The 24,844-nt window shown below is 37.3% G+C and overlaps 2 protein-coding genes across 7 annotated transcripts in view; one reads left to right on the plus strand and one right to left on the minus strand.

Moving 5' to 3' along the window:
• SLC35A1 (solute carrier family 35 member A1) overlaps positions 1-15,291 on the plus strand; it is a 27,686-nt gene extending 12,395 nt beyond the window's left edge. Inside the window, exons 4-11 of one of the 5 annotated variants that reach the window (XM_029944724.1) lie at positions 900-984; positions 5,184-5,343; positions 5,518-5,670; positions 9,090-9,156; positions 11,158-11,334; positions 11,785-11,919; positions 14,395-14,507; positions 15,038-15,291. In XM_029944724.1, the coding sequence (XP_029800584.1) occupies positions 900-984; positions 5,184-5,343; positions 5,518-5,670; positions 9,090-9,156; positions 11,158-11,334; positions 11,785-11,919; positions 14,395-14,507; positions 15,038-15,058 (911 nt within the window). In that variant the 3' untranslated portion in view covers positions 15,059-15,291. Of the gene's footprint in view, positions 1-899; positions 985-1,027; positions 1,321-5,183; positions 5,344-5,517; positions 5,671-9,089; positions 9,157-11,157; positions 11,335-11,784; positions 11,920-14,394 lie in introns of those variants that run through there. The other 4 variants (XM_029944728.1, XM_029944725.1, XM_029944726.1 and 1 more) reach the window with 4 other exon arrangements.
• A 1,610-nt stretch (positions 15,292-16,901) lies between these two features.
• Positions 16,902-24,844, minus strand: part of RARS2 (arginyl-tRNA synthetase 2, mitochondrial) — a 70,267-nt gene continuing 62,324 nt past the window's right edge. The window contains exons 12-20 of one of the 2 annotated variants that reach the window (XM_029945218.1): positions 23,585-23,645; positions 22,345-22,421; positions 21,750-21,874; positions 21,061-21,128; positions 20,866-20,975; positions 20,399-20,494; positions 19,388-19,462; positions 17,725-17,788; positions 16,902-17,024 (exon numbers count right to left, since the gene is read on the minus strand). In XM_029945218.1, coding sequence (XP_029801078.1) covers positions 16,938-17,024; positions 17,725-17,788; positions 19,388-19,462; positions 20,399-20,494; positions 20,866-20,975; positions 21,061-21,128; positions 21,750-21,874; positions 22,345-22,421; positions 23,585-23,645 — 763 coding nt within the window. In that variant the 3' untranslated portion in view covers positions 16,902-16,937. Of the gene's footprint in view, positions 17,025-17,724; positions 17,789-19,195; positions 19,363-19,387; positions 19,463-20,398; positions 20,495-20,865; positions 20,976-21,060; positions 21,129-21,749; positions 21,875-22,344; positions 22,422-23,584; positions 23,646-24,844 lie in introns of both variants that reach the window. The other variant, XR_003911019.1, reaches the window with a different exon arrangement.

A 24,844-nucleotide genomic window follows, 5' to 3' on the forward strand; every position in this document is an offset into this window, starting at 1 on the left:
AAAAAACAAAACCCATCTATTTGCTGTCTACAGGAGACGCATTTTCGACCGGAAGACACCTTCAGGTTGAAAGTATAGGGATGGAGAAATATCTATCAGGCAACTGGAAGCCAAAAGAAAGCTGGAGTAGCCATACTAATATCAGATTGTTTCATGTCAGTACATAGAAATCTGTCCTATTTTAAGAGCTGTGTTGTGTTCCATTATATGGATATACTATATATTCAATTCTCTATGGATGGGTATTTGGGATGTTTGCAGTCTAAACAAGGGTGTAGTTACTGCTTTTTTACTACACTGTTGTGCACATGTATGATTAAATCAGACCACTTTCAAATCGAAAAGGAAATTACTAAATCCTATTTTTGGGGGGAGGGAACAGATTAGCAGTTTGATGTTGCAAAAGCTCTGTATGTGATTAAGTTGATTTTTTAAAGCCTTTGAGTTATAAATTACCAATTTCCAAGTTATACTCTGAATGAAACATAAAACATTTAAGATGTTTTGGTATTTGAAATTAGTTGCTACTACAATTCATAGGAAAATTACTGAATAACTGTATTCTCTACTAAGTGCTGTCACAGCTATTAAAACTGATGGTTTTGATGTAAACCTGTCATTTGTGGTATGAAGAAATGGAAGTGCAAACACTTTCACACTGTCTTAGAACAAAGTCAACTTTGTATTGTTTGTTATTCATCATAGTCTATAAAGACTCAATAAATCTAGCAGAATGTGCAAATATACATATTTTTGGGTGTGTTTAGTAATAAAATATATAAGGCTGGAGAAAATTATTTTACTTAAATTATGATTTTAATTATTTTGTAGAGTTATCTAGAATAATGTAGCTGTTGAATACTTCTAGATTACATAGCCCTATTCTGTTTCTCCTGCAGGGTTTACATTTTTGACTGCTTCTTTGTACCCATGTTGTAATGGGTTTACGGTCATAGGATGTAAAAGTCATGTATCTTATGACAGGTATTGACCTCATTATTGGTTTTTATATCTAGTCCTCAAAGTCTTTTATGTGACTTAGTCATATTTAACTTTGCAGATGATAAATTTATAAACAAGATTTAAGTTTCTTAAGCTCATAAGTAACTTGTGTTTCATTTTGCACAGTGCCTTGGTAACTAGCCAAGGATTTTATGCCTCCTAGTAGTTCTCATCAGATCAGGAGCTGGAAGAATGAGGCCTACTTTTGACCAAACATAGGTCAAAAAGAATTGGTTTCAGCCGGTTGATGGGAAATTTTAGGGGGGGAGGCGGCAGCAGAATCTCTGCAATCAATGTGGAGCTTCAGAATTTCTTCAGGTAACAAAAGGTTTCACATAGATTCTATTCCAGTGACAAAAATCAAAACAAATTGTTCAAATAAGAAATTTAATGTGAAAGACAATCTCAAAAAAATTGATGTTTTTTTTATTATACATGCTTTTTTCCTTACCTAGCAATGTCATTTAGAGAATTGAATTTAATATTTTTTTAAACAAAAAGTGCTTAATAAAGGATTTGATTTCTAAGAAAATAACAGGGCAGGAAAATGGAAGAAAATGCCCTTTTGTTTTTATATGTTCCTTTTTATAGTTTATTCAAGGCTGTAGTATATTTAGAATTGTTATTTTTGTTTAACAATAAAACAGTAGATAACCACTAGTGTTTTTTGGAAGATATATTGCAGTTATTTTTTTTTTAAATTTTAGTGAGTAAAGTTAAATGCGAATTTTAAGGGCTATATTTTTATTAAGAGCTCTATTCTTAATAGCTGTGTTAAATTAAGCAGGTTTTAATCTAATCATTATTCTTATGCCTCCTAAACCTCGTTATTCTACTTTCTGAAATATATTTTTTAACATTAAAAAATGTTTATTTTTGAGAGAGAGTGCACGTGGGAGAGGAGTAGAGAGAAAGGGAGTCAGAGGGTCTGAAGTAGGCTCTGCTTTGGCAGTAGGTAGTCTGATGCAGGGCTCAAACTCATGAACTGTGAGATCATGATCTAAGCCAAAGCCAGACTGAGCCACCCAGGCACCCCTGATATTTTTCTATTATTCCAGAGCTTTTGTTTTCTTTCATAAGTTCTTTTAGCATCCTCTTGCTATTTTTAACTTACTTTGACATATCTTATTACAATTATATAATATTGTACTAAATTATTAGGATTAGAATAAAATTCTAAGGCACTACAGTGAAATTTGAAGTTTCCACTAGTTCGCATTCTGAAATAGCTTGGTTTCTCAGATATCTGCATTAGAGAAGGAACCAGAAACTCTCAGCCTTCCTGACAGTGAATAAGTAGTAGCTCCTAAGCACCCAGCACAAATAATATAGCCAGAAGAGCCAGACACCTGGAGTCAGTTCTGACAGTGTGCTCTACTGGTTTGTCACAGTGGATTACTCTGTGTGTGTGTGTGTGTGTGTGTGTGTGTGTGTGTGAGAGAGAGAGAGAGAGAGAGAGAGAGAGAGAGAGAGAGCGCGCGCGCGCGCGCGAGAGCGCGAGCGAGTGCGCGAGAGAGATATGAGGGGGAGAATCTTACATAGATAGGTTCAATGCTTGCCTAGTATGGAGCCTGATGCTGGGCTTGTTCTCACAACCATGAGATCTTGACTTGAGCCGAAATCAAGAGTTTGACGCTGACGTTTAACTGACAACCACCCAGGTGCATTTCATAGGTCCTTCTTTTTATGTGTAAGTTGAAAAGTGTGGTGGATTAGGTGAGGAAGGACAAAAATGTCAAGGAGAAAAGGGACCACAGCAACTTTGATTATTGGTGCAGGCATGGTGGTTATTAGAAATAGTAATTAGATACTTACGTAATCCATATTCCAAATAGGGCAGAGAGAGCCAGTCATAAAGAGGCCACCTCTTTTCTAGATAGGCAATAATTCATCTGATACCATTGAAGGCTTAGACTATGTCTAAGGGGTGGAGGTAAAATGGCATAGTCAGAGATTAGGGAAAGAACTAGCCACTACACTAGAGCTTGGGGAATCCAGTGTAGGTCAGTGGACATGGTGGTGGAATGTGGGAGATGGGGACAAACAGGTATTTCTCAGTGGGAACCATTCTGAAGGTAATAGCAATATATATCAGTATTTTGGAAGGCATTAAAAGTACAAAAGCAGTGTCCTGTACTTCATAGTGTGTAAGATTTATATATCTATTTTGTGCTTACTAGTGAGAAGTAGGACATTAAAGAAAATGTTGTTTTCTAAATACATCATCATGTTAAGATAGCTCTTTAAGTTGTACCCCTATGGTTCTTCCCATTTTAATGTTTAAGTTTGTTATTCAATTCTATAATTGAGGGGAAACATTCTCTAAAAGAATATGGCTTAAAGTATTCAGAAAGTATACAGGACATCTGAGATTTGCATTAAAAAGTAATTTTAAAAAGAATGTTGCATTAAAAAAAAGGGGTGAGGTTGCCGAGGTGGCTTGGTCGGTTAAACGTGCAGCTTCTGTTCAGGTCATGATCTCATGGTCATGGCTCTGCTGCCTTGGGCTCTGCTGACAGCTCAGAGCCTGGATCCTGCTTCAGATCTGTCTTCCTCTCTCTCAAAAATAAACATTAAAAAAAAGTGTCAAATGTTTAAAGGGCCTATCTTCAGATACCTGGAAAACTCCACTATGTAGAATTTCTCAGTAGTGGTCTTTTTGGTATTCTTTCCCTTTTCTGCATAGACTTGGTAGTCTCCCATCAGGCTGTGTACATACTTCTCAGCAGATTTACCACTGTGGTGTGGAGCGTGTTGAGTTTGGCAGTGAAGGAAGACCTGTAACTAAGAAGGGTGTCTTGTTTTTATGACCTAGGCCAAACTTCCTGCCATACTTGCATGGGCACAGGTGATCAGTTTGACACTGGACTTTTTGCTCCCCTTTAGAGCATGGGGAATTATTTTTGCAGTATTTAAATGTGAAAATTCATTTACTGACTGTTGATTCTGTTAAACATGTAAAGGCTCATTGTGACTGTCAAGTTGAGTTAAAACAGATCTCCCTGAAAAAATATTATGATCTTGTCCCCTTAAGGATATTGTAAATTGCAGTTAGGACCCTTTTGATAAAGCCCCTTTTTTGGTGTTGATGCTTATTATAAAACATTTTTATTTTTATTTTCAGGAAATTTTCAACAGGGGAAACCATATTAGCTAGTTCCTCCTGAGGAAAAAAAATAAGAATAGTTAAGACCATGCATATGCATCAAGTAGCAAACTTATATACATTAAAAATAATTTTGTTCATATTACTAAATTATTACTATTTCCTGCAAAATTATAGGTGTGTACTTCAGTTCTTTGAGACTATGCTAAGATGTATTATCTCCTATATTTCATTAGTACTGAATTGATTTACAGAGAATATTGACCTGAATTGCTTAATCTCTATCCCAAGTAACTTCCATAACTACCATAGACTCTTTGTAACTAAAAAATAAAACAAAACCAAAAACCACCTTTAAAAATACACAATCTAATTAAAAGAATGAGGGTGAACTTGATGTGAGGCAGCTAAAGTGGGAGGAATTACATTAACATTTTATAGGTAGTATTAGCAATTCTGGTTTCCTATTATGTCATTATTTAATATACTTAAAAATTCCTGTAGCTTTGAGAGGTTGATGATGGTAAACCTAATTGTCATATTTTTCCAAATAGAACTTGCATTTGTTTTTCTTTTATGCAGTTGTTTTTTATTCTAAAATAAGTTGATAATTACAGAAACAAGTTTGCTAAATTGCATCAGGGTACCTAACACAATATGGCTATTCAGTGTGAAGGAATCAAAAGGATGCTCTTGGGGTTTCTGGCTGGCTCAGTTGATAGAGCATGCAACTGTTTTCTTTAACATTTATTTATTTTTGAAAGAGAAAGAGAGTGTGAGTGGGAGAGAGAGAGGGGCAGAGAGAGGAGACAGGATTGGAAGCAGGCTCCAGGCTCTGAGCTGTCAGCACAGAGCCTGACGCGGAGCTTGAACTCATGAGCAGTGCGATCATGACCTGAGTTGAAGTCAGACACTTAACCGACTGAGCCACCCAGGCACTCTAATAAAGCATGCAACTCTTGATCTTGGGTTGTGAGTTTGAACCCCATTTTGGGTGTAGAGATTACTTAAAATCTTTTTTAAAAATGCTCTTTAATTTTCTTTCTCACCCTTTCTCACCCTTTTGTTTTCAAAGAGAAACTGGTAGTCTGGGTAGATTCAAGGCATCTTTAAGAGACAATGTCTTGGGGAGCCCCAAGGAACTGATGAAGTTAAGTGTGCCATCATTAGTGTATGCGGTTCAGAACAATATGGCTTTCCTAGCTCTTAGCAATCTGGATGCAGCAGTATACCAGGTAAGTGGAGGTAAATGACAATGAAAAGTATAGAGTCTTAAAAAAAAAAAAAGTTTTTTGGTAAAAGATTTTTTTATTGGCCCTTTATCATTTTTTCTCCATAATTCTATTAATAGCAAATATTTGTGTCTGACACTGTTATCTGAACTCCTTAACTTATTGTTTTATTTCTAGGTGACCTATCAATTGAAGATTCCCTGCACTGCTTTATGTACTGTTTTAATGTTAAACCGGACACTCAGCAAATTACAGTGGATTTCAGTTTTTATGCTGTGTGGTGGAGTCATACTTGTACAGTGGAAACCAGCTCAAGCTACAAAAGTTGTGGTAAGAAACAAAATGCTCAGTAGAACTAAAATAGAACACTTCCTTAATATTATAACACTTCAGAGAATCACATTGATGAACATAGCACATTTCTTTGAAAATAATCTTTGCTCTACAAGATAGGCTTTTTTCCTCCCTTAGGATAATATTATTATTAAGAATAATATAACTTAATTGTTCCCCCTATTTTTCTGGAGAGGAATATGCATAAAATGTTAGACATGGAAGGTACCTTAATGCAACCAACCCCCTTCATTTTATGGATGACAAAATTGAAGTCTCTTTTGAAAGACAAACCTCAGAACATTTCTTTAAAAAGTTTATTCATCTATTGTGAGAGAGAGGGTGTGCGCACGCATCTGTGTGTGAGCTGGGGAGGGGCGGAGAGAGAATCCCAAGCAGGCCCCACACTCAGTTTGGAGCCTGATGTAGGGTTTGATCCCATGATCATGATCTGAGCCAAAATCAAGTTGGTCGCTTAACTGACTGAGCCACTCAGACACCACAAAATTGAAGTTTCAAGAGGTGAAGTAACTTGCCCAAACTTACAGTTAATAGCTAACCTGTTACTAAAATTGTGCCAGTTTCATACAGTTGTATGTTCAGGATGTACAGGTCTCTTTTAGACATTTTTCTCAAGAACACCAAGGAAAGTTTTCTTCACCTAATTTTCATCTTTTCTCTGAACTCAGATCAGAAAGTTTTTCTTTTAATCTTTTTTGCACACACTCCCACTGTCAGTGATAGGGATTATGGGGGGGGGGGTAGTGTTTTTATTGATAATCAGTAACATTTTAAAATAGGGCCAAAAGTGCCTTTCTGATTTTCAATTTAAGACTTAAATGGTACCTACCTCATTTAAAAAATAATGCTGTATACTTTATAGGTCTAAGGGAATTAGGAAGTGAGACTCTCGTGAATGACCTTTAGGAGTTTTCCTCTACAGCCAAATACTTTCTTCACCTTTTAGCAAATAAGACTGTGGCTCTTCCAGAGGTATAGGCAGCTGGAGGTATATGGAGGCCTGGGCAAGTAGGAAGGCAGTTATTTTTCATGTAGTTTCTAGCCTGAAACTACATGGAGGATTTTCCCCCCTGGAAAATGAGGTTTAGATGAACATTTATGGTCTTCACGTGATATTTAACCATGCTTATATTCTGGTAGCATTTCAAAAGACTGATCAAATATGCACTGCACAATTAATTCGGTTGTATACCTTGCAGAGAAATAAATTTACTGGGAAGTAAGGCAAGCAAAAGCTAAATATGAACTTTAACACTTCACACCATTAGAAAAGATGTTAGGGTCACCTAATAGAGGTGATGTATGTGAAAAGCTTAGTAAGCTAAAGCAGAGTAGTTGGCAGCTTTCCTACTTTTGGACCACTACACAAAATTCTTTCATATTTTAAGCAAAGTGCAGCTTCTTGTAACTGCCTCACATTATTCTTGTCAGAATACCTCAAATTCCTACCAACTCCCTAGGATGATCCTTTGGATGTTTGAGGATAGTGTCACATCACCATCCTCCAAGTCTTTTTTCCCCCTCCCCATTGAGACAACCTTGTTGTTTCTTTCTGTATTTTCTAGAGATTTCTTGATTCCTTGCCTCTTGCCCCAGTACTTCCTTGTGTTTCTCTTCTAGATGCATTATTGTTCCTCAGTTGTCTTAAGACTTCACACTGTCTCTAGCTGTTAACTGAGCAGCATAAAGTGTAACTTGTGAATTACCTCTTTTGTTCTGAATACTAGAGATTTATTAAATTAGCCTATCAGTGTTTTGGGGGAGCTGGAGGGAAGATAGCCATTCTATAACTGATTATACACAAAGAGATTCACACAACATAGTTTATTTCAAAGGTTTCATGTCGCAGTGGGCTGCATCTTGTAAACCAAGATGGAGGACATCTTTTATTATAGTATCTTGTTAGCTTTGGTTCATCATTCAGGCCTTTGAGGTTTTTCCAGACCTATTATCCATTGTTAGGTTTTTGAGTTTTTAGTGTTCTACAGATTTGATAAGTAGGACTTTGGGTCTTCACCAAAAATTTAGGACCGGACTGGAGTTCTGTAGCTATGCTTTTAGATCTCTCTTTAGCTGGACTTTTCTCCTTCTTGGTTAATAAACCTTCTCTCTCATAGTTTTTATAGGTCTGCCAGGAATTTGAGGGGGCCTCAGGTGGGTAGTTCTGGCTTGAGGTCTCTTGAAAGTTGCAGTCAAGATATTGGCTATGGCAGCAGTCAACTGAAGGCCTGACTGGGCCTACGGGATATTTCTAAGGTGCCTAGCAAGCTGGTATTGGTTGTTGGTCTAGCTTGGTTTTATTCCATTAGCACTTTGCTGTATGAGAATTCACTCAGCTGTGGATAGAATTGTAGTGCTATTCTCAATACCTTTCTGTCTTGTTCACAAAAATACTATGCTGATCTGTCAAATTTCTTGCAAAACATGGTCTCTATAGAATTCCCCTCATACTAACCAGGAATCCTTCTTCATAAGGAAGTTTGGTATGTCTTATTTTTAGGAAAGCTGTATTGTTTTCCAGTGATGACCATTAAACTTTTTAAGTTATCTGTTTTAGCAGTTTGCTAGTAAGTTATTAATAGTAGCAGTCACAGCTGCAATCACGTAGACCAAGCTTTCTCTCACACATTAACATAAAGCAATACGCACCTATATCAGGCTGTTGATTTTGAGCAAGGTATTTGCTTGTCATAGTATAGTCATGTGTCTCAACTCTTTAGTTTCAGTGTTACTACTGAGATAGTATTTATCTCTGAGGAAAGACTGATGAAAGTTTCTTGAGGGTTAGTTAGGGAAGAAAGAGCAAATAAAGTTGAAATAGGTTAGGGCACATATGCATGCATCTTTTAGCACAAATTATGGTTATATTCCCATCCACGAACTATTTAAGAACCACAGCTGTGTATCATCTTTATTCATTTAGTATATAAGATAGTGTATCTGGTACATAGCAAGTATGCTATTAATATTTGATAAAAATTCAGTAATGTAGGAAAATTTTAAAGTTGTTACTTCACCCTGCAGGTGATAGGAAGTACAGGAGTTAAACTGTTACCATTTCTGTGATTAAGACTATCAGGGCTTGAGTTAGGGTGGTGGCAGAAGTTAAAATTAAGAGGCAGGCTGACTACATAAAATTTTGTGCGAAGGTGATTCCCTGCCGGTTATTAGGAATTCGTCACACACGTTCTGGTAAGTATTTACCATGGATGCAATTTGAGGGAAACCTTTTTAATTACAGTGCTTTAGTTACTCTCTGGGATGGCCTTTGACTCGCTGTGTCTGATGTGGCACGCACTTTCAATAGAACCATAACAAATTTTTGCAGTCATTTGATCTCTTGGATGAATTCTATTTATGAGTCACTAATAACTTTCAAAACATTATTATTGCAGGTGGAACAGAATCCATTGTTAGGGTTTGGCGCTATAGCTATTGCTGTATTGTGCTCAGGATTTGCAGGTAAATCATAAATGCATCACTTTATTATGTTAAATTTTTTTGAAAAACATTAAATAGGGATCTAGTCTATTTAATTTTATCATAACCATTTTATTCCCAGTAAGGCTTATCTTCCTACTTACAGTTTTGTGTCAGCTGTTTTTTCAGTAAATGCATGGTAATGTTTAATTCAGTTAAAACTCAAGACATCACTCATATTTGCAGTAATCTAAGAACATACTTATGTTGTCCATTGTCAGTCCAGATAGAACCTCAAAGTGAACAGATTCAATGGAGGAGGTTAGCAGTTAGAAAGATCAAAGTAACTCTTTCCATTTCCTGGAAGTGGCACTATCCTCAGGCAAGATTCTGTTGCTTTAGGATATGATGTTACCAGCTCAGTATCTGTTTTTTTCCTGTTAACCTCAAACAGATTAGGAATTATGGAGTAGGGAGAACAGGAGGTTGGGTGGAGAGTACCTCACTGAAAAGTTAAACATAAAAGTAACAGCCAAAAAGGGAGGGATGAGAACCAAAATCATTAACATCAAATAAACATGGAAATCTAGAGTCATATGTGTAGGAACAGTCCTCCACTTAGTCAAGAAGAGACAAGGTATGAATGTTAAATGCAACATGCGTTTTAGAAATAGTTCTAACAGAGAAGAACTTGAATTTTTTTTTAGTAAAGTGTATTAGTCATAGCTATATTTTTATTATTTATCTTTATTTGTGCTATTTCAAGAGTCAGGATTCTTTTTACTTTTGACAAGGAAAGTAGGCTGGATATTGAAGTGACATTGCTTGTGAAAAAAAAGATCTTTGATAAAAGGGGAAAATCTAAATTAAATCTATTTAATGATAGCATCATGCTAAATTTTTATTCTGAGGAACTAGGCAAGTTAGAAACAAAAATTGAGTTACCCAAGAAATATTAGACTTTTAGCACCATTTTGAACAATTAAATAAATGTTTGCATCCAACATTCTATTTAGTTCAACCTCTCAATACACAATTGAGGAAATACTGGGTGGTTTAATATCCCTTTATTCCTGGGACAACTGAGCACTGAATAGTTAAGTGGTTTTCCCAGATAGAATATTAAAAAATGGGAATAGAAATAACCATTACATGTTTGTTCCCATTCTCTGGCTCTAGCATCTATTCACCAAAAACAATCTTTTTTTCCATTATAATTTTTAGTTAGTATTTGAGTGGCAGTTTCTAAGTCTGTAATTAATATGGTGTTTATAATGGAAATCTTTAATGTCCTTGAATGTCTACATGTATTCATTTTAAAGATAAAACTTAACAGTAATGGTATGTGATTTTGTGTGTATGTGGTGAGGAGTCATGTGCTTTCCTGGAGTATCTGAAAATCAAACTATGGACCCTCAACCTGAAGAAAATGCACATATATACAAAATGTATTATCTAGTGAGAGTTCATGGTTTTTCTGACATTGTTTAAGAACTTGGCTGTGGAACCTTGCTTTAAAGGAAAATGGCTTCACTCAGCAATTTCTATTTAAATTTTATTTTGATTGTGTTACTCTGAAAAAAATCCCAAATGGTGATTATATAGGCTATTTTGCAAAGCTGGGAGTTTTCATTACTAGGCAGATATTATAGGGATATGATTAAGATAATTGACTCTAATAGTATAGTTCTCCAGCTGACCAAAGCAAGTCTATTATTGGCATAAACAGAGAGCTTCTGTGCTGTCTTACTGCTACTGTAATGGGAGAAACTGTTCTTAATAATTTATGAGTCTCCTGTTGAACATGGGATAGAAAATTCCCTCTAGTTACTAATTTTATATGCTCTATAAAAATACATGTTGTTAATGTTAATATGCCATGTGTCACAACCAACGTAATAAATGTGCATTTGATGTAAAATGTGTTTGTTCCCTGAATCATATACTTTTACATTGTCATATCTCTAGGTTATTGTTCTAAATGAAGGGCATTTTAAATTAATTTTTAATATCTTTCATATTTGCATATCTAATTTTTTCCAGGAGTATATTTTGAAAAAGTTTTAAAGAGTTCAGACACTTCGCTTTGGGTGCGAAACATTCAAATGTACCTATCAGGGATTGTTGTGACATTAGTTGGTGTCTACTTGTCAGATGGAGCTGAAATTAAAGAAAAAGGATTTTTCTATGGTTACACATATTATGTCTGGTTTGTCATCTGTAAGTATCCAGGAATTAAAAAGTTCTGGGTAGATCCTTTTTTTTTTTTTTTTTTTTTAAGCTGTCTGTTTTAAGCTTTTATAGCATTTTGAAATTGTTCCTTTGATACTGTGAACACCAGTTTGAAAATGTAATTTTGATTTTATTGACTGACTTTTGTGGCATAGCTAGCCCAAAGCAATTTTGCCTTCACAATTAGAAGTACCTAATGTGTTAGCAATAAATGTGTACAATTTAGTAGTAGACCACATAGCCCTCTGGGCATGCGAAAAACAGTGTCGTTTTGTAGGAACTATTACTCGATTTTAGTACAAACTTTCTCAGATGGCTGCTTCTAGGGAAAATAGTATTTTCCTAGGTAAATTAGTATGGCATTTCTGGGGGTGAAAATTGCTTCACCATCATAGAATGTTTCATTTCTGAGTGTTTTTATTTCTTTCTGTATACAAGTTCTTGCAAGTGTTGGAGGCCTCTACACTTCTGTTGTGGTCAAGTACACAGACAACATCATGAAGGGCTTTTCTGCAGCAGCAGCCATTGTCCTTTCTACCATCGCTTCAGTGATGCTGTTTGGGTTGCAGATAAGTATGTCTTAGTTTGTATTTTTAAGTTTTTAAAAGAGCTTCTCACTTTCTTGATTCCTTAAATATGACAGTTGGTCATAAATTCCTTGTTTTGTTACAGTTTATTCTATAAGCTCAGCAGTTCATAGTTGTTTGGATGTGGGTCAGCAGTACTGAGGTTGTTTCCATGGTCCTAGAGCTTAGCTGAGGGACAGTGACAGTGCTACTGCCACTACAAAGAGCCTTTCTGTAGTCAGGACCTCCCTGTGCCTTGTACCAAGACAACTTGAGTACTTCTGGGTGAATATAGTATGATCAGGTTTGCAAGGAACTATAAGGACTTTAGTTCAGAATGATTACCTTCGGCAGTGCAGTTACAGTAAACAAGGCTTTTTATGAGGAGGAAAGAACAGAAAATGCTTTCATGTCCCCCTTTGTACCTTCCTGACTTTTGGACTTAGGTATACATTAGTTTTGAAGCAACAATCCAAATCCAAATATTTTCTCTTTTATAAAAAGATGTCTTTGTTTCCTTTAATATGTACTTAGTACAAAATTATTATAGCTGGCATTCTGGCATCATCACTCTGCTAGTCTTTCCAATATAGGTTTCCCTAGCCTACACTAGGCATTAAGTTGGCTCCTGAATTATCTAACATTACAGGGTGCTGTAATAATCATTTTGTTGACTGATCAGTTTTACCATAATCTGTGAACTATCGGCAATAAGTAAAAGAAACAAATCTGACCTGTATTTATGTTTGACTTTATTTAAAAAAAAATTTTTTTTTTACATTTATTTATTTTTGAGAGACAGAGTGCAGGTGGGGGAAGGGCAGAGAGAGAATGAGACACAGAATCCAAAGCAGGCTCCAGGCTCTGAGCTGTCAGCACAGAGCTGGACACAGGGCTAGAACTCCCAAACTGTGAGATCATGTTTTGTTTTTTAAAGATTTATACAAGCTTGGTGTTCTTCCATTTGCATTTATAAACAATCAATTTTAAAATCAAACATGGGGCGCCTGGGTGGCTCAGTCGGTTAAGCATCCGACTTCGGCTCAGGTCAGATCTCACGTTTGTGGGTTCGAGCCCCGCATTGGTCTCTGTGCTGACAGCTAGCTCAGAGCCTGGAGCCTGCTTCATATTCTGTGTCTCCCTTGCTCTCTGACCCTCCCCCTCTCATGCTCTGTCTCTCCTATATCAAAAATTAATAAAACATTAAAAAAAAACATTATTAGTTGTGCAACCTTGGGGAAGTTACTTAACCTGTGTCTCAGTTTCCTCATCTGTAAAATGGGACGGACAGTATCACCCATCTCCTAGGGTTGTTTCAGGTGTAAAGTGCTTAGAATAGTGCCTGGCACAAAGTATTCTATAGACGGCCAACCACTTACCATTTCAGTATCAGTACTTATAGGCACTCCTTTAGATATATTTCTTACCTGATCTGGGTGAACTTTTAATCGTAGTTCTGATCCTTATGCTCAATAAATCCTTATGCCTTTGCTCCTAAGGAATACTTGGGGACAGTAAAATAAAATGCTTTTGGTCAATGTTCTTACTGATGGTCAAGGAAATTAATTAGAACATCTTACCAATCTTCCAGTTTTCTATTTAGATTTAACTTACCCCCCCCCCTTTTTTTTTGATGGGAAAGCTGGTCTTCTCTAGTTAGGAGCGAACTAAAATAATAGCTTGATGTCATTTCTCTGCATTTTTAAAACTAATAAGGTCATGCTGTTGGACTCCATGCAGAATTTGGTTCCGTTTTGAACAGAATATATAGAATTTTGACATAAGCATTTATGTGTAAAATGTTTAAGTTTGGAGAAGTTGTAATTTATGTCCTGATTTTCAGGATTAAGACCAAAACAAAGAAAAAAGACAGGGCTGGTAGAAAATGGAACTGTACTCATAATCACTACCTCATCTTTTTAGAAATCTTCAGTTGTTTTGAGTCATTGGTTACCTAACTCGAAATGTTGTGCTCAACTTACCTTTTAAAAAACTCTCAATTTTTACAGGTTTCAAGTACCATGGAAAAGCCACAATCCACTGTTCTTTAAATTATAGCATATGGTCATGGGGGTGGGGGTGCCTGGGTGGCTCAGTTGGTTGAGTATCTTGATTTCGGCTCCAGTCATGATCCCAGGGTCATGGGATTGAGCCCCGTGTTGGGCTCAGCACAGAACCTCCTCAAGATTCTCTTTAAAAAAAAAAAAAAATCCTTAAAAATATTAGCATATAGAGAAGTTAGTATGTTCTTTGTCAGTGGTCCAGGACAGGCATACTTGAATTCTCAAAAGGCATATAGTCAGTCCCTTTGCTTGTACCTTTTTTGGGGGTAGAGACCTAGAATTGATTATCTTTCTAAGCTTTAGATTTATTTAGTGGTATAAACCTATAATTAAAAGATTTCAGAATTTAAAATGGATTATTGTTATATAGTTTCAAGGACACAAATACAGATTAAACTAATTTTCTCTTTTCTTTTCAGCACCCACCTTTGCTCTGGGTACTCTTCTTGTATGTGTTTCTATATATCTCTATGGATTACCCAGACAAGACACCACGTCCATTCAGCAGGGAGAAACAGCTTCAAAAGAGAGAGTGAGTGGTGTGTGATTTCCACCTCTAAAGACTCCTACCAAGACTAAACTGTTTGCATTAAACTAGAGCCTTAAGTCAATCTGAGAAGGTAGCTTAAACAAAAACAATACTGTGTCATAAGAAAGCTATTTGAATGAACTGCTACAAAGATTTAATGTGACCTGTTTGGGGTCAACTTGTTTTGTTTTAGAATGAAAGAATTTTATTGTATATATAATGTATATAAAAAAGTATAGAGAGGATATGATGCTAAAAAAATCATGTTAGGATACAATATTCAAGTAACAAGATTTGGGACAAGGGTAAGGTTTAAGTGCCAAAGCCATTTCTGTACGAACTGTTTTCTTGTTCAGGAACCAGGGGAGAAGGATGACCCCTCCTTGTTCTCCAATTCATGTACAGTATTTCATCCCAGCAGCAGTAAAGACCTAGCTAGCTCTTTTCTTAAAAAAGAGAGGCAACCAAGACAGGCTAGTTCAGAAACAGACTGAATGTTTAACTTCTCAAACTGAATCTATTTCGTAATGCAGGCAATGACTTCCGGGTGGTGACGGAGTACTCCTGTAAGTGCTGTTATTTGTGCCATTGTCTGGATTCGTATTTCTTTGCTGTTAGATGATCTACTTTTCTTCAAAAAATATTTCTAATGTCACTTTTGTACTTTTTTTTATAAAGTATGTTTAAAACTATTGGGCTGTCAATAATTTGTGAAATTTCAGTGTTTTTAAAATTTTTTCTATAATGTTAATGGGAAAATTTAGCAATAAACTTAATTTATATGCAATCTGTGATCATTTTTTGAATCGTGATTATGACCATTAAGATAATGCAAAATATTAAAAAAAAAACCCAAAACATTAAATTTTTCATTTTTTCTATGTTGGAACTGTATCAGGGTTCTTTGATCACATATAAACCAACTCTTGGCTAGCTTTAAGCAAAAAAGAAATTTATAATTTATAACAAAGACTGTAATCAGCAGTAGGGCTCTAGGTTGTAGGAGATCATGAATAGTCTTCAGGGAGCTGCTTTTGGAAAGAAAGATTGGCCCTGTGTCATTTCACTCAAAATTCAAATACTGAGGTGGCTACCACAGATCTGGTAAGGGGGAATGTTTCTCCAAACAAGTGGAGAAGGATACAGGACAAGAAAAACATCTTCCAAGTATACATTTTTATTCCATAGCTAGTTTGTGCTAAGGAAATATTAATAATACTTCAAGTAAAAATCAATAATCTGGGGGCACCTGGGTGGCTCAGTCGGTTGAGCAACGAGCTTCAGCTCAGGTTGTGCCCTCGGGGTTCATGACTTTGAACCCCACATCGGGCTCACTGCTATCAGCACAGAGCCTGCCTCAGATCCTCTGTCTCCCTCTCTCTGCCCCTCCCCTGCTTGTGCCCTCCCAAAAATAAAGATTTAAAAAAAAAAACCTTAAAAAAAACTAGTAATGTGGAAGCTAAGTTATTTAAAATTGAGACTGCATGGATGAGTCTTTTCTAGGACTAAGAAGGTGTACCACACTTGCCAATATAAAACTATGTTCATTCAACTTGAAAAGCTTTGGTTCATACTAATTTGCTTCTCTATTTGTAAAAGTAGATTGTTGTTGGTATTCAAAAGACTTTTAGCAGCAACATTTAGATTAAATTATAGCAGACCTGAATGGAAATACTGGCAGATGAGGATATCTGTACTGATCAAACAGCACATCCCACATGTTACCTAAACAAATCACACAATATCCTTGACTGATATGTAGGTAATGAAAGAAATGGTTTAAGAAAGTCCACTTCAAATTATGGTTTAACCAATGGACTAATTTCTTTTTAATTTTTTAATGTTTTATTTATTCTTAATACAGAGAGAGACAGATCACGAGAGGAGGTGGGGCAGAGAGAGGAGACACAGAACCAGAAGCAGGCTCCAGGCTCTGAGCTAGCTGTCAGCACAGAGCCTGACGCAGGGCTTGAACCCACGAACGTGAGATCTGACCTGAGCCGAAATCAGAGGCTTAACCGACTGAGCCACCCAGGCGCCCCCCAATGGACTAATTTTTACAAAAAACTCCTAGTACAATAGCTGTATAAGTAATTCCTTATGATTTAAATCTGTTCAGTTCCCAAGTTCACATAGTAAGAGTTACCTGCCCATACAGATCAATGAAAAGATAAGCTAGAGTTTAAACTCTAATCCTTTATCCTCATTAGACCACAGTGAAATTTACAAGATTTGAGTTAATTTTACAAAACTGTTTAGTACTTATGGATACCTCAAATGATTTTTTTAAGATAAAGATTTAATAAGCTGATAAATCACTTATGCTTAATAAAATATAGATTCTGATACAGAATAGTTTAAATTCTAAACAAAGCATGTAAGAATAGAGAACTAGAATTCACTTAGTAATTAAAAAGCTACTTTAATTAGAAATTACATCCTACATACAGGTGTTATTCCAAGAAGTTTCATTCCGTTGGCTAGGACAGAACGCACAGCTCTGAAAAGATGAAGTCTGGCCTACAAAATAAAACAAAGGGTGATTAATGTTCAACAACAGGCTAACAATAAATGAGTAAAGAAAAGCATCTTTAAGACATTCTTTTTTCTAACTTAAAGTAGGAAGAGTATCTCAGGGTACCCTAGGATTTGCTGTCAGTGAGGAAAAACAAATTCCTAGCATCCCGTCATTTGTAGTATGACTGGTACCCGAGAGCTGGGGAGTGGAAGCAATAGGATCATTATACAGCTTCAGATAGGGGGAACTCCTCACTCTTAGGAAAATGTGTTTCGTGGTCCAATATGTTGGAAAATCTATAAACATTGATGGTTGCAGACCTATTCTAAGTACTACCAGAGGGGTGCCTGGGTGGCTCAGTCGGTTAAGTGTCCAACTTTGGCTCAGGTCATGATCTCATGGTTCATGGGTTCAAGCCCCGTGTCAGGCTCTGTGCTGACAGCTAGCTCAGAGCCTGGAGCCTGTCTTCAGATCCTGTGATTCCTTCTCTCTCTGACCCTCCCCTGTTCATGCTGTCTCCTTCCCTCTCTCTCTCTCTCTCTCTCAGAAATAAAAACATTGAAAAAAATTTTTTAAGACCACCTGAGTCTTTAAGTACACTACTGTAGTTAAACGAGATGCTGTTTTAGAAACATTAACAAGACTGACTCAGTAATAGTAATGTGAGGATACTAAAGATAACACAGAAAACACTTAACGTACCCCAGCCACTTCAGGAGGACTGTCTTTTATATGCAGTGTCTTGTGTGCCATACCTGCAAGATGACTGAAACGGGAAGAGAGAAATGAAGACCAGCAGTAATTTCCTGTTGTAACACAAGCTTAGTATCTTATTCCCTCAACTTAAAGAAATCAAAGCCTAGAGCCATTAAAGGATGTATCCAACATTGGAAAGCTGAGACTTGAATTCACTGTTTCTGTAATAGGAAAAGTAAAACACATTAAAGCTTTAGATTTTGGTCCTAATACCTTAAGTTCTTAAGGTGATGATTTTATAAAGATAGGGGATTCCTTTCTAATAATTAGTTTTTTTCTCATTTAGGCATCTTTAGGATGAAAGGTATAATGTGGCCTGGACTTCCCCCTCTGTACAGAGAAGAGGTGGGGGTGGGCAGTACAGACTAGGTACAAACACAAACACCACACAAACACTGGCCACTCTTCTTTAAAGCATCTTTTCTGTTCAGGTATAGCAGCAAATAGAACAATGTGCCAGAGGAATGATGCTTATGACATTTGTTTGATTAACTGATTTCAAAAAATATTTTTATTTATTTTTGGGAGAGTGCAAGCAGGGGAGGGGCAGAGAGAGGGGGACAGAGGATCCAAAGGGGCCTGGCTGTATGCTGGCAGGCTGACAGCAGAGAGACCAATGTGGAGCTCGAACTCATGAACTGAACCGTGAGATCAAGACCTGAGCTGAAACCAGGTGATCAATGGACAGAGCCACCAGGGTGCCCCTTAGCTGACATTTAATAAGACTTTCTGGCTTCTTTATTTCTCTATGACTATATAGAATTTAAAGGGAATTTTTTTTTTAATTTAAATCTGGGGAAGACAGGTAAAAAGGATAATCAAGAAAACAGCCCCAATAAATCTTGAGTAAAAGCAAATATTTCCTTTCTTAAACCTTCAGTAAATCTTGAGTAAAAGCAAATATTTCCTTTCTTAAATAGATTTATAGAAAGACAGCAGCTGTTGCTTTAGAAGATACTCAACTTCTATTCAGAGTTTCTGAAATAGTGACTAAGAAATTTCCATTGAAGTGTCACTGATTTACCCTCCAATTCGTTCTCTATTCTCTAGCTGACTGATTTTTCTATGTTTCTGCTTAAAATCTTTTTCTGGACTCCACTGTCCTGAAAATAAGCTGAAATGCGGTAATACATGCAAAAAGGCCTGTACACACTCACTTCTCACCCCTCCCAGGACTATGCTTCAGTGTATCATCTTTGTGTTCAACTCTGGACTGCTTCTTCCTTTTCTGCGACCTTGCTTGCCCTGATTAATATCAACTCCTCTCCTTTGAAAAGTCCCCTCTGATCCATCAAGGCCGGGCTGAGTGCCCTAACACGGTCTCTTATGTTCACTCTATCGTAACACACATACGCTGTTATGTAACCACCCGTGACAAAGCTGTTGGTTCCCATTCAATAGACTGTAGTGACTGTACCTTATATCACTGAATGAATAGATGAACATTGATTGCTGATTTGCAAAGATGAAGCAAGAATTCCTATAACTTAAAGCACCTCAGTTTTTAGGCCAAGGGGTTTTGTTTATAAGAAAACTTTAGAAGAAAGGTCCTTTTCCAGATCAGGTCTCAGAGGTCTTCAATACCTGAAAACAACAAGGTTATGGGTACCTTAGAGTTAGAAGGTAACTGACAATGTGCCTGGGTTGAAGGTCCTGAGATGATCTATAAAGCACCTCGTCGAACCTAAAAGAAACATGACGAGCAGTTGGCAGAGGAAGACTGCATGTATTATACTAAACTGTTAAGATCATGGATGTAAGGCTGACATCATTAAGACTAGAAGGTATATGAAAAACGACCTTGGGTGCATGTGAAGGTAAAGGCATAGTTTTCTTCTTACAATCCTTGATGGCAAGTACTATCTAAATCATCTTGATATCCCTTAGGCCTAGCCTGGAACAAGGACTCAAATCATGGCTGTTAAATTGAATGTAAAATGTCTCCAGCCACGTTTAGGAATATATAATCTAGAAACTAACAAACAGTCTACCTTCAATGCCAAGGAAACCTGGTTGGCTGATTTTTCCTACCAGATTAACCAGATGTGAGCAAACCTACCCCTGACCCCAGGGAAGAGTCGCTGCCCACTGTGTGGCAGTCCGAGAAAGCTTCCTTGTTGTTAACCACCCACATCCTTTCCAGAGACTAGTATCTTCTGACAAGTCTGGCTTTACCAACAATGCTTATGAGAGCTCAAAGGTGGGGGCATCAAGTAGACATTTATTGGAGACTGTGAACTGAAACCATGAAGCAAATGAAGCACTTACGGTCTCATGGAAGCTGTATAAAGGCAGAGATTTTCCTTAACTGATCAAAGAGGGTGAGGAGAAGATGATTTTTCCAAAACTAAAAGTTTAGGATTTTACTGGGCTTTCTATTCTCATACCATGACCCAGAGGGTGTTAGGCACCTGTGCCGATTCAGCAGTGATAGTATTTTTAAGCCTCAAAGGGCAGGCAATCACTTTTTGGCCATACCTCCAGGAGAGTGCTTGCCGTCTGGGGGCGGGGGGCGGGGGAGGTAGGAGCTAGTTACCGGCTCATTCGCTGCAATCGTAAGCAAACCCCCACCAGTCGTTTCACTAAGCAGACAGACTGGATAATACTACAAAAACCATACCTGAGAAGATGCTGAAGAATGGAAACAGACTGTGGTTCTTGTAAACAAGCAGTGTTGAAATCATTTAGATAACCGCATCCAAAAGTCTCTTCCAAACTGTTATCAAAAGTTTAAAACAAAGGATTAAACAAGTCATCTAAGGACACATACTTGCAAGTTTATCATGATGCCTTAATCTTTCCTAAATCTGTTTCTTCCTCTGAAAATGGAGTATATTCTTTGGCAGGGTTATTCTGAATACATAAGTAACATACATAAAAGCACTTCTTATATAGGTCTAGCTCAATAACTGTTTTAAAAACCCCACAAAAACCAAATCTAGCAGGTGGTCCACTGTCCTTCTACTAGTTTTGAATAGCAGATATCAGAAGAGCCCAGCAAATAGGACCTTTGATCCTGGGAGCACCAGCCAAGCCTCACCCTGGGAAGGACAGAGCAGCTGGTGCCTCCCCGCAGACCCCCCTAACCTGTGGAGGCGCGCATGCGTGTACTGCAGGAAGACTCCTGTGTCCCCACGACTCTGGAAAACACGGTCCCAGCTGAACTGGTAGTCAGACAAGAGTAAACCTCTGAAGTCCTAAAATGACAAGAGTAAACCTTTAGTGCTGAGATTTGTTCTAGAACCAAACAAAAGAGTTCCACAGGATGCACTCTTAACAGACCTGAATAATGAGCGCTGCAAGCCCGACCCTCTCCGCGGTCTCCTGTGGGTTCTCCAGTTCTTTGGTAGCTGAAACAGACAAAGGCAGCTATCTTTAACCTACACGAAACCATACAGAACCAGGGACTGAAGGAGATAAAATATGCCAAAAAAGGACGCTGCCAGTAAGAACAAACAGGTTTGGAGTGGACAATTTCCTTTCCTAATTTGGGCTAACTGACCTTTGACAAAGATGTTCCCCTGCCTACGTTAAAGGGAAAGAAACATGAATTCACTTTTCTCATGAATATCCCTTGTGAGACATTAAAGTTGGCACTTACTTTTCCAAGGCTAAACAAAGCCACCAGGACTTGTGACCTGTTTCCTATTACAAAACACAGGAATTTCACAGAGGCACTCCAACAGTGGCATGACAAGGCTGAAGCTGTCCATGAAAGAGGCCTAGTGTTGTATCAATGCGGATTACTGAGCTGAATGACATCAAGCAGCAAGTCTAAAACTTCTGGCACCTCTAATTAGTGCAAGCTATTTTTGACAAGGTTAATGAAAGTTAAGAGAGGGACAGTCATAACAAATCACACTGCACAGAAGTGCGCAGCGCATAAAAGTGGCATGTGAGTTGTGACTGTTAACAATAAAGTGAATTCACGTTTAATAGAGTTGTGACTGTTAACAAGAATGTGAATTCACTTTTAACAGAAGCCATGTTCTGTAGCATCCTTGATCGGATCTCATTTAGAACATCTTCCAGAAAAGTAACCTCTCCTCTTCGAGTCTTCATTCCCTGCACCACTCCAAAGGGTACGTGCTGGCACCTGAAATGAAGGAAAAAAGAACTGATGATCAGAGCGTGTAGTAATACCCTTTCAGAGAGCAGTCTGAACTTTAACACTCATAGAGGGGCTTTTCAAAATTAATAAATTGAAATGTGATGTGATTTGTTATATGCCACCAAAGACGTTAAGCACACAGCTTCATTGTATAGATAATCACTAGCATGTGATTAAGTTACTAGTTGCCTTTGTGGAAAAAATAAAAGGAGGGATTATGAATTTTGGAAATCAAGCAACTGAGAACAGATGTCTAATAAAGACACATATTAAATGTAAGTTAGAAATAAGGACATATTAAGGTTAAAAAAACAAATGTTTTTCTTACACATGTTGCAACAAGGAAACGAAGTTTGAATGACAATTTTTAGCAACTTGGTATATTTTGGGACTTGGCTGACCTAACAGATCTTTAATGATCCTGAGCAGGCAGTTAAGAAATGTGTAGACATTACCTTTCTGCCCAGTCATATCCCATGATCTGCAGTATCTTGAACACTTGCTGGAAATGCTTTTTTTGCCCTTTATCTGTCTTTGGGGAAAAAAAAAAAGTACTTAAAATAACAGTGATAAGTTAACCTACAAAAACAGGCTGGACGTAAACTAAAATAATTTGAGTTTTGACAGACTAGAGTCATTGTCAATTGACGTACTTTAAATAAGCACATGGAGGTTGCCAGTAGAAGAATGTCTAAGCTGAAGGTCCTATGAGAGAGTAGGAGCTGCAGCACTCCAGGAGTCAGGAGGAAATCTGAACTTTAGTTTCCTGAATATTTAAATTCCTTCTCCTTCAGCTATCATAACCTATATCTCCAAGGACAAAGCTAAGCTATAATGAGGTGTTTAATGGCAACTTTTTTTCGTAGGGGAAAGGGAGGTTGCACGTGGAGAGGAAGGAAAGGGAGTAAGAGACCAGAATAACCCTCAGCAATCAGAGGAACAAACTACTGATGCACACGATAGCTTGGGTGGATCTCAAGGGCATTCATTATGCTGAGTGAAAAAAGCCAATCTCAAAAGGTTACCTACTGTGATTCCACTTGTGTAACATTTTCAAAGTGACAAAACTGTAGTGATGGAGAACAGAGCAATGATTGCCAGCGGTTAGGATTAGGGGGAAGGAGGAATTATTAAGTGATTGCCAAGAGGGAATTTGCTTCATGAAGGAACAGTTCTCTATTCTGAATGTTGTGATAGTTACGTGACCTCTCCCCTCCCCCCAGTGTATGTAGGCCCCCACAAAAGTACATGTAGAAATTGTGAAATTTAACCAAGGTCTTTACCAATGTCAGTTTTCTGGTCTAGGTAAAGTACTATGGTTATATAAGATATTATGTTTGGGGAAGGCTGGGTAAAGGGTCCACGGAAACTCTGTACTATTTTAAAACTTGTCTTAAAATACTTAAGAAGTTGTTTTTAAAAAAGTACATTATGGTAACTATGTACTCATTTCACATAACCAGCTTCCTGAATTGGGTAATTTTTTAAATGATGAAGCAGTATGAATTTTTTCACTTTTAAGGTTTTTGTTTTTTTACCTAGTGGTTGCCATCTTAAATACACCTAACATTGAATTTCTTCTATATTTTGACAAGATTATTTTCCATAGTTTTTCAACATGGCAATTAACTTCTATCTTTGCAGTTTTCATGAGGTAGAGATCATCATCTTTTCTTCTTTATTGTGATTACTTACCACATAAATCATTGTATCAAAATCATACTTGTCCATTCGATCTATAGCAGCTGCAAGATCTCTGAAAAAAAAAAAAAGGCCATAAATTAAGAGTTACTAGGCAGATCTGGGAAAAATCTGCTTTATCTATTTAATAGTAATGAGGCTTTTCTTTTCTTTTTCCTGCTCTAGATACTTTATTTTTTAAAATATAGTTTATTGTCAAGTTGGTTTCCATATAACACCCAGTGCTCATCCCAACAAGTGCCCTCCTCCATGCCCATCACCCATTTCCCCCTCTCCCCCACCAACCCTCAGTTTGTTCTCAGTGTTTAAGAGTCTCTCATAATTTGCCTCCCTCCCTCTCCTTAACTTCCCCCCCTTCCCCACCCCTATGGTCCTCTGTTAAGTTTCTCCTATTACACTTATGACTGACAAAATATGGTATCTGTCCTCTGCCTGACTTATTTCACTTAGCATAGCATCCTCAAATTCCATCCACATTGCTGCAAATGGCCAGATTTCATTCTTTCTCACTGCCATGTAGATTTCCAGTAATGAGGTTTTTACAATTAAGAACTCTTATTACTACACAGCCTGGGGTATACTGCCTATGATTATATAATTCCAATACCATACTTTGATATAAAGTAATAACAACAAAAATAGTTTTGGGAAAAGCAACAATAGTAAAAGTACTATAGGAACATAAAGAAAAAACTAAATAAATAAATAGAAGCTCTGGGGAAAGTAGTAGTACTAAAGCAGCTCTAGGCAAAGGGTCTGTAGGTAAATGTTTTATGATTTGTTAATTAAGCCTCTACTGGGAAGAATCACCTGAGTGTCACTTTTGTGTAGCACACCTTTTTTTTTTTTTGAAAAAACTTTTTTTGAAAATTTTTAATGTTTTATTTATTTTGGAGACAGAGACAGACAGAGCATGAGCGGGGAGCGGCAGAGAGAGAGGGAGACACAGAATCAGAAGCAGGCTCCAGGCTCTGAGCCATCAGCACAGAGCCCGATGTGGGGCTCAAACCCACAAACGAAAGATTATGTCCTGAGCTGAAGTCGGAGGCTTAACCGACTGAGCCACTCAGGCGCCCCTGCAGTACACTTTCTTAAAGAACATACTTAAAACAAAGGTGATGTGGTAACTAAACAGGTGTCTTTTAGCTACTCTATTAGTACTACCAAGGACTTTCAAACTCTTGAATCAGTCACAAGCAACACCTTCTAAAACACTGTAAAAGACTATGAAGTCCTTTGACAAAAACTCTCCTT

Source organism: Suricata suricatta, chromosome 7, assembly GCF_006229205.1.
Source record: "Suricata suricatta isolate VVHF042 chromosome 7, meerkat_22Aug2017_6uvM2_HiC, whole genome shotgun sequence".
Lineage (NCBI taxonomy): Eukaryota > Metazoa > Chordata > Mammalia > Carnivora > Herpestidae > Suricata > Suricata suricatta.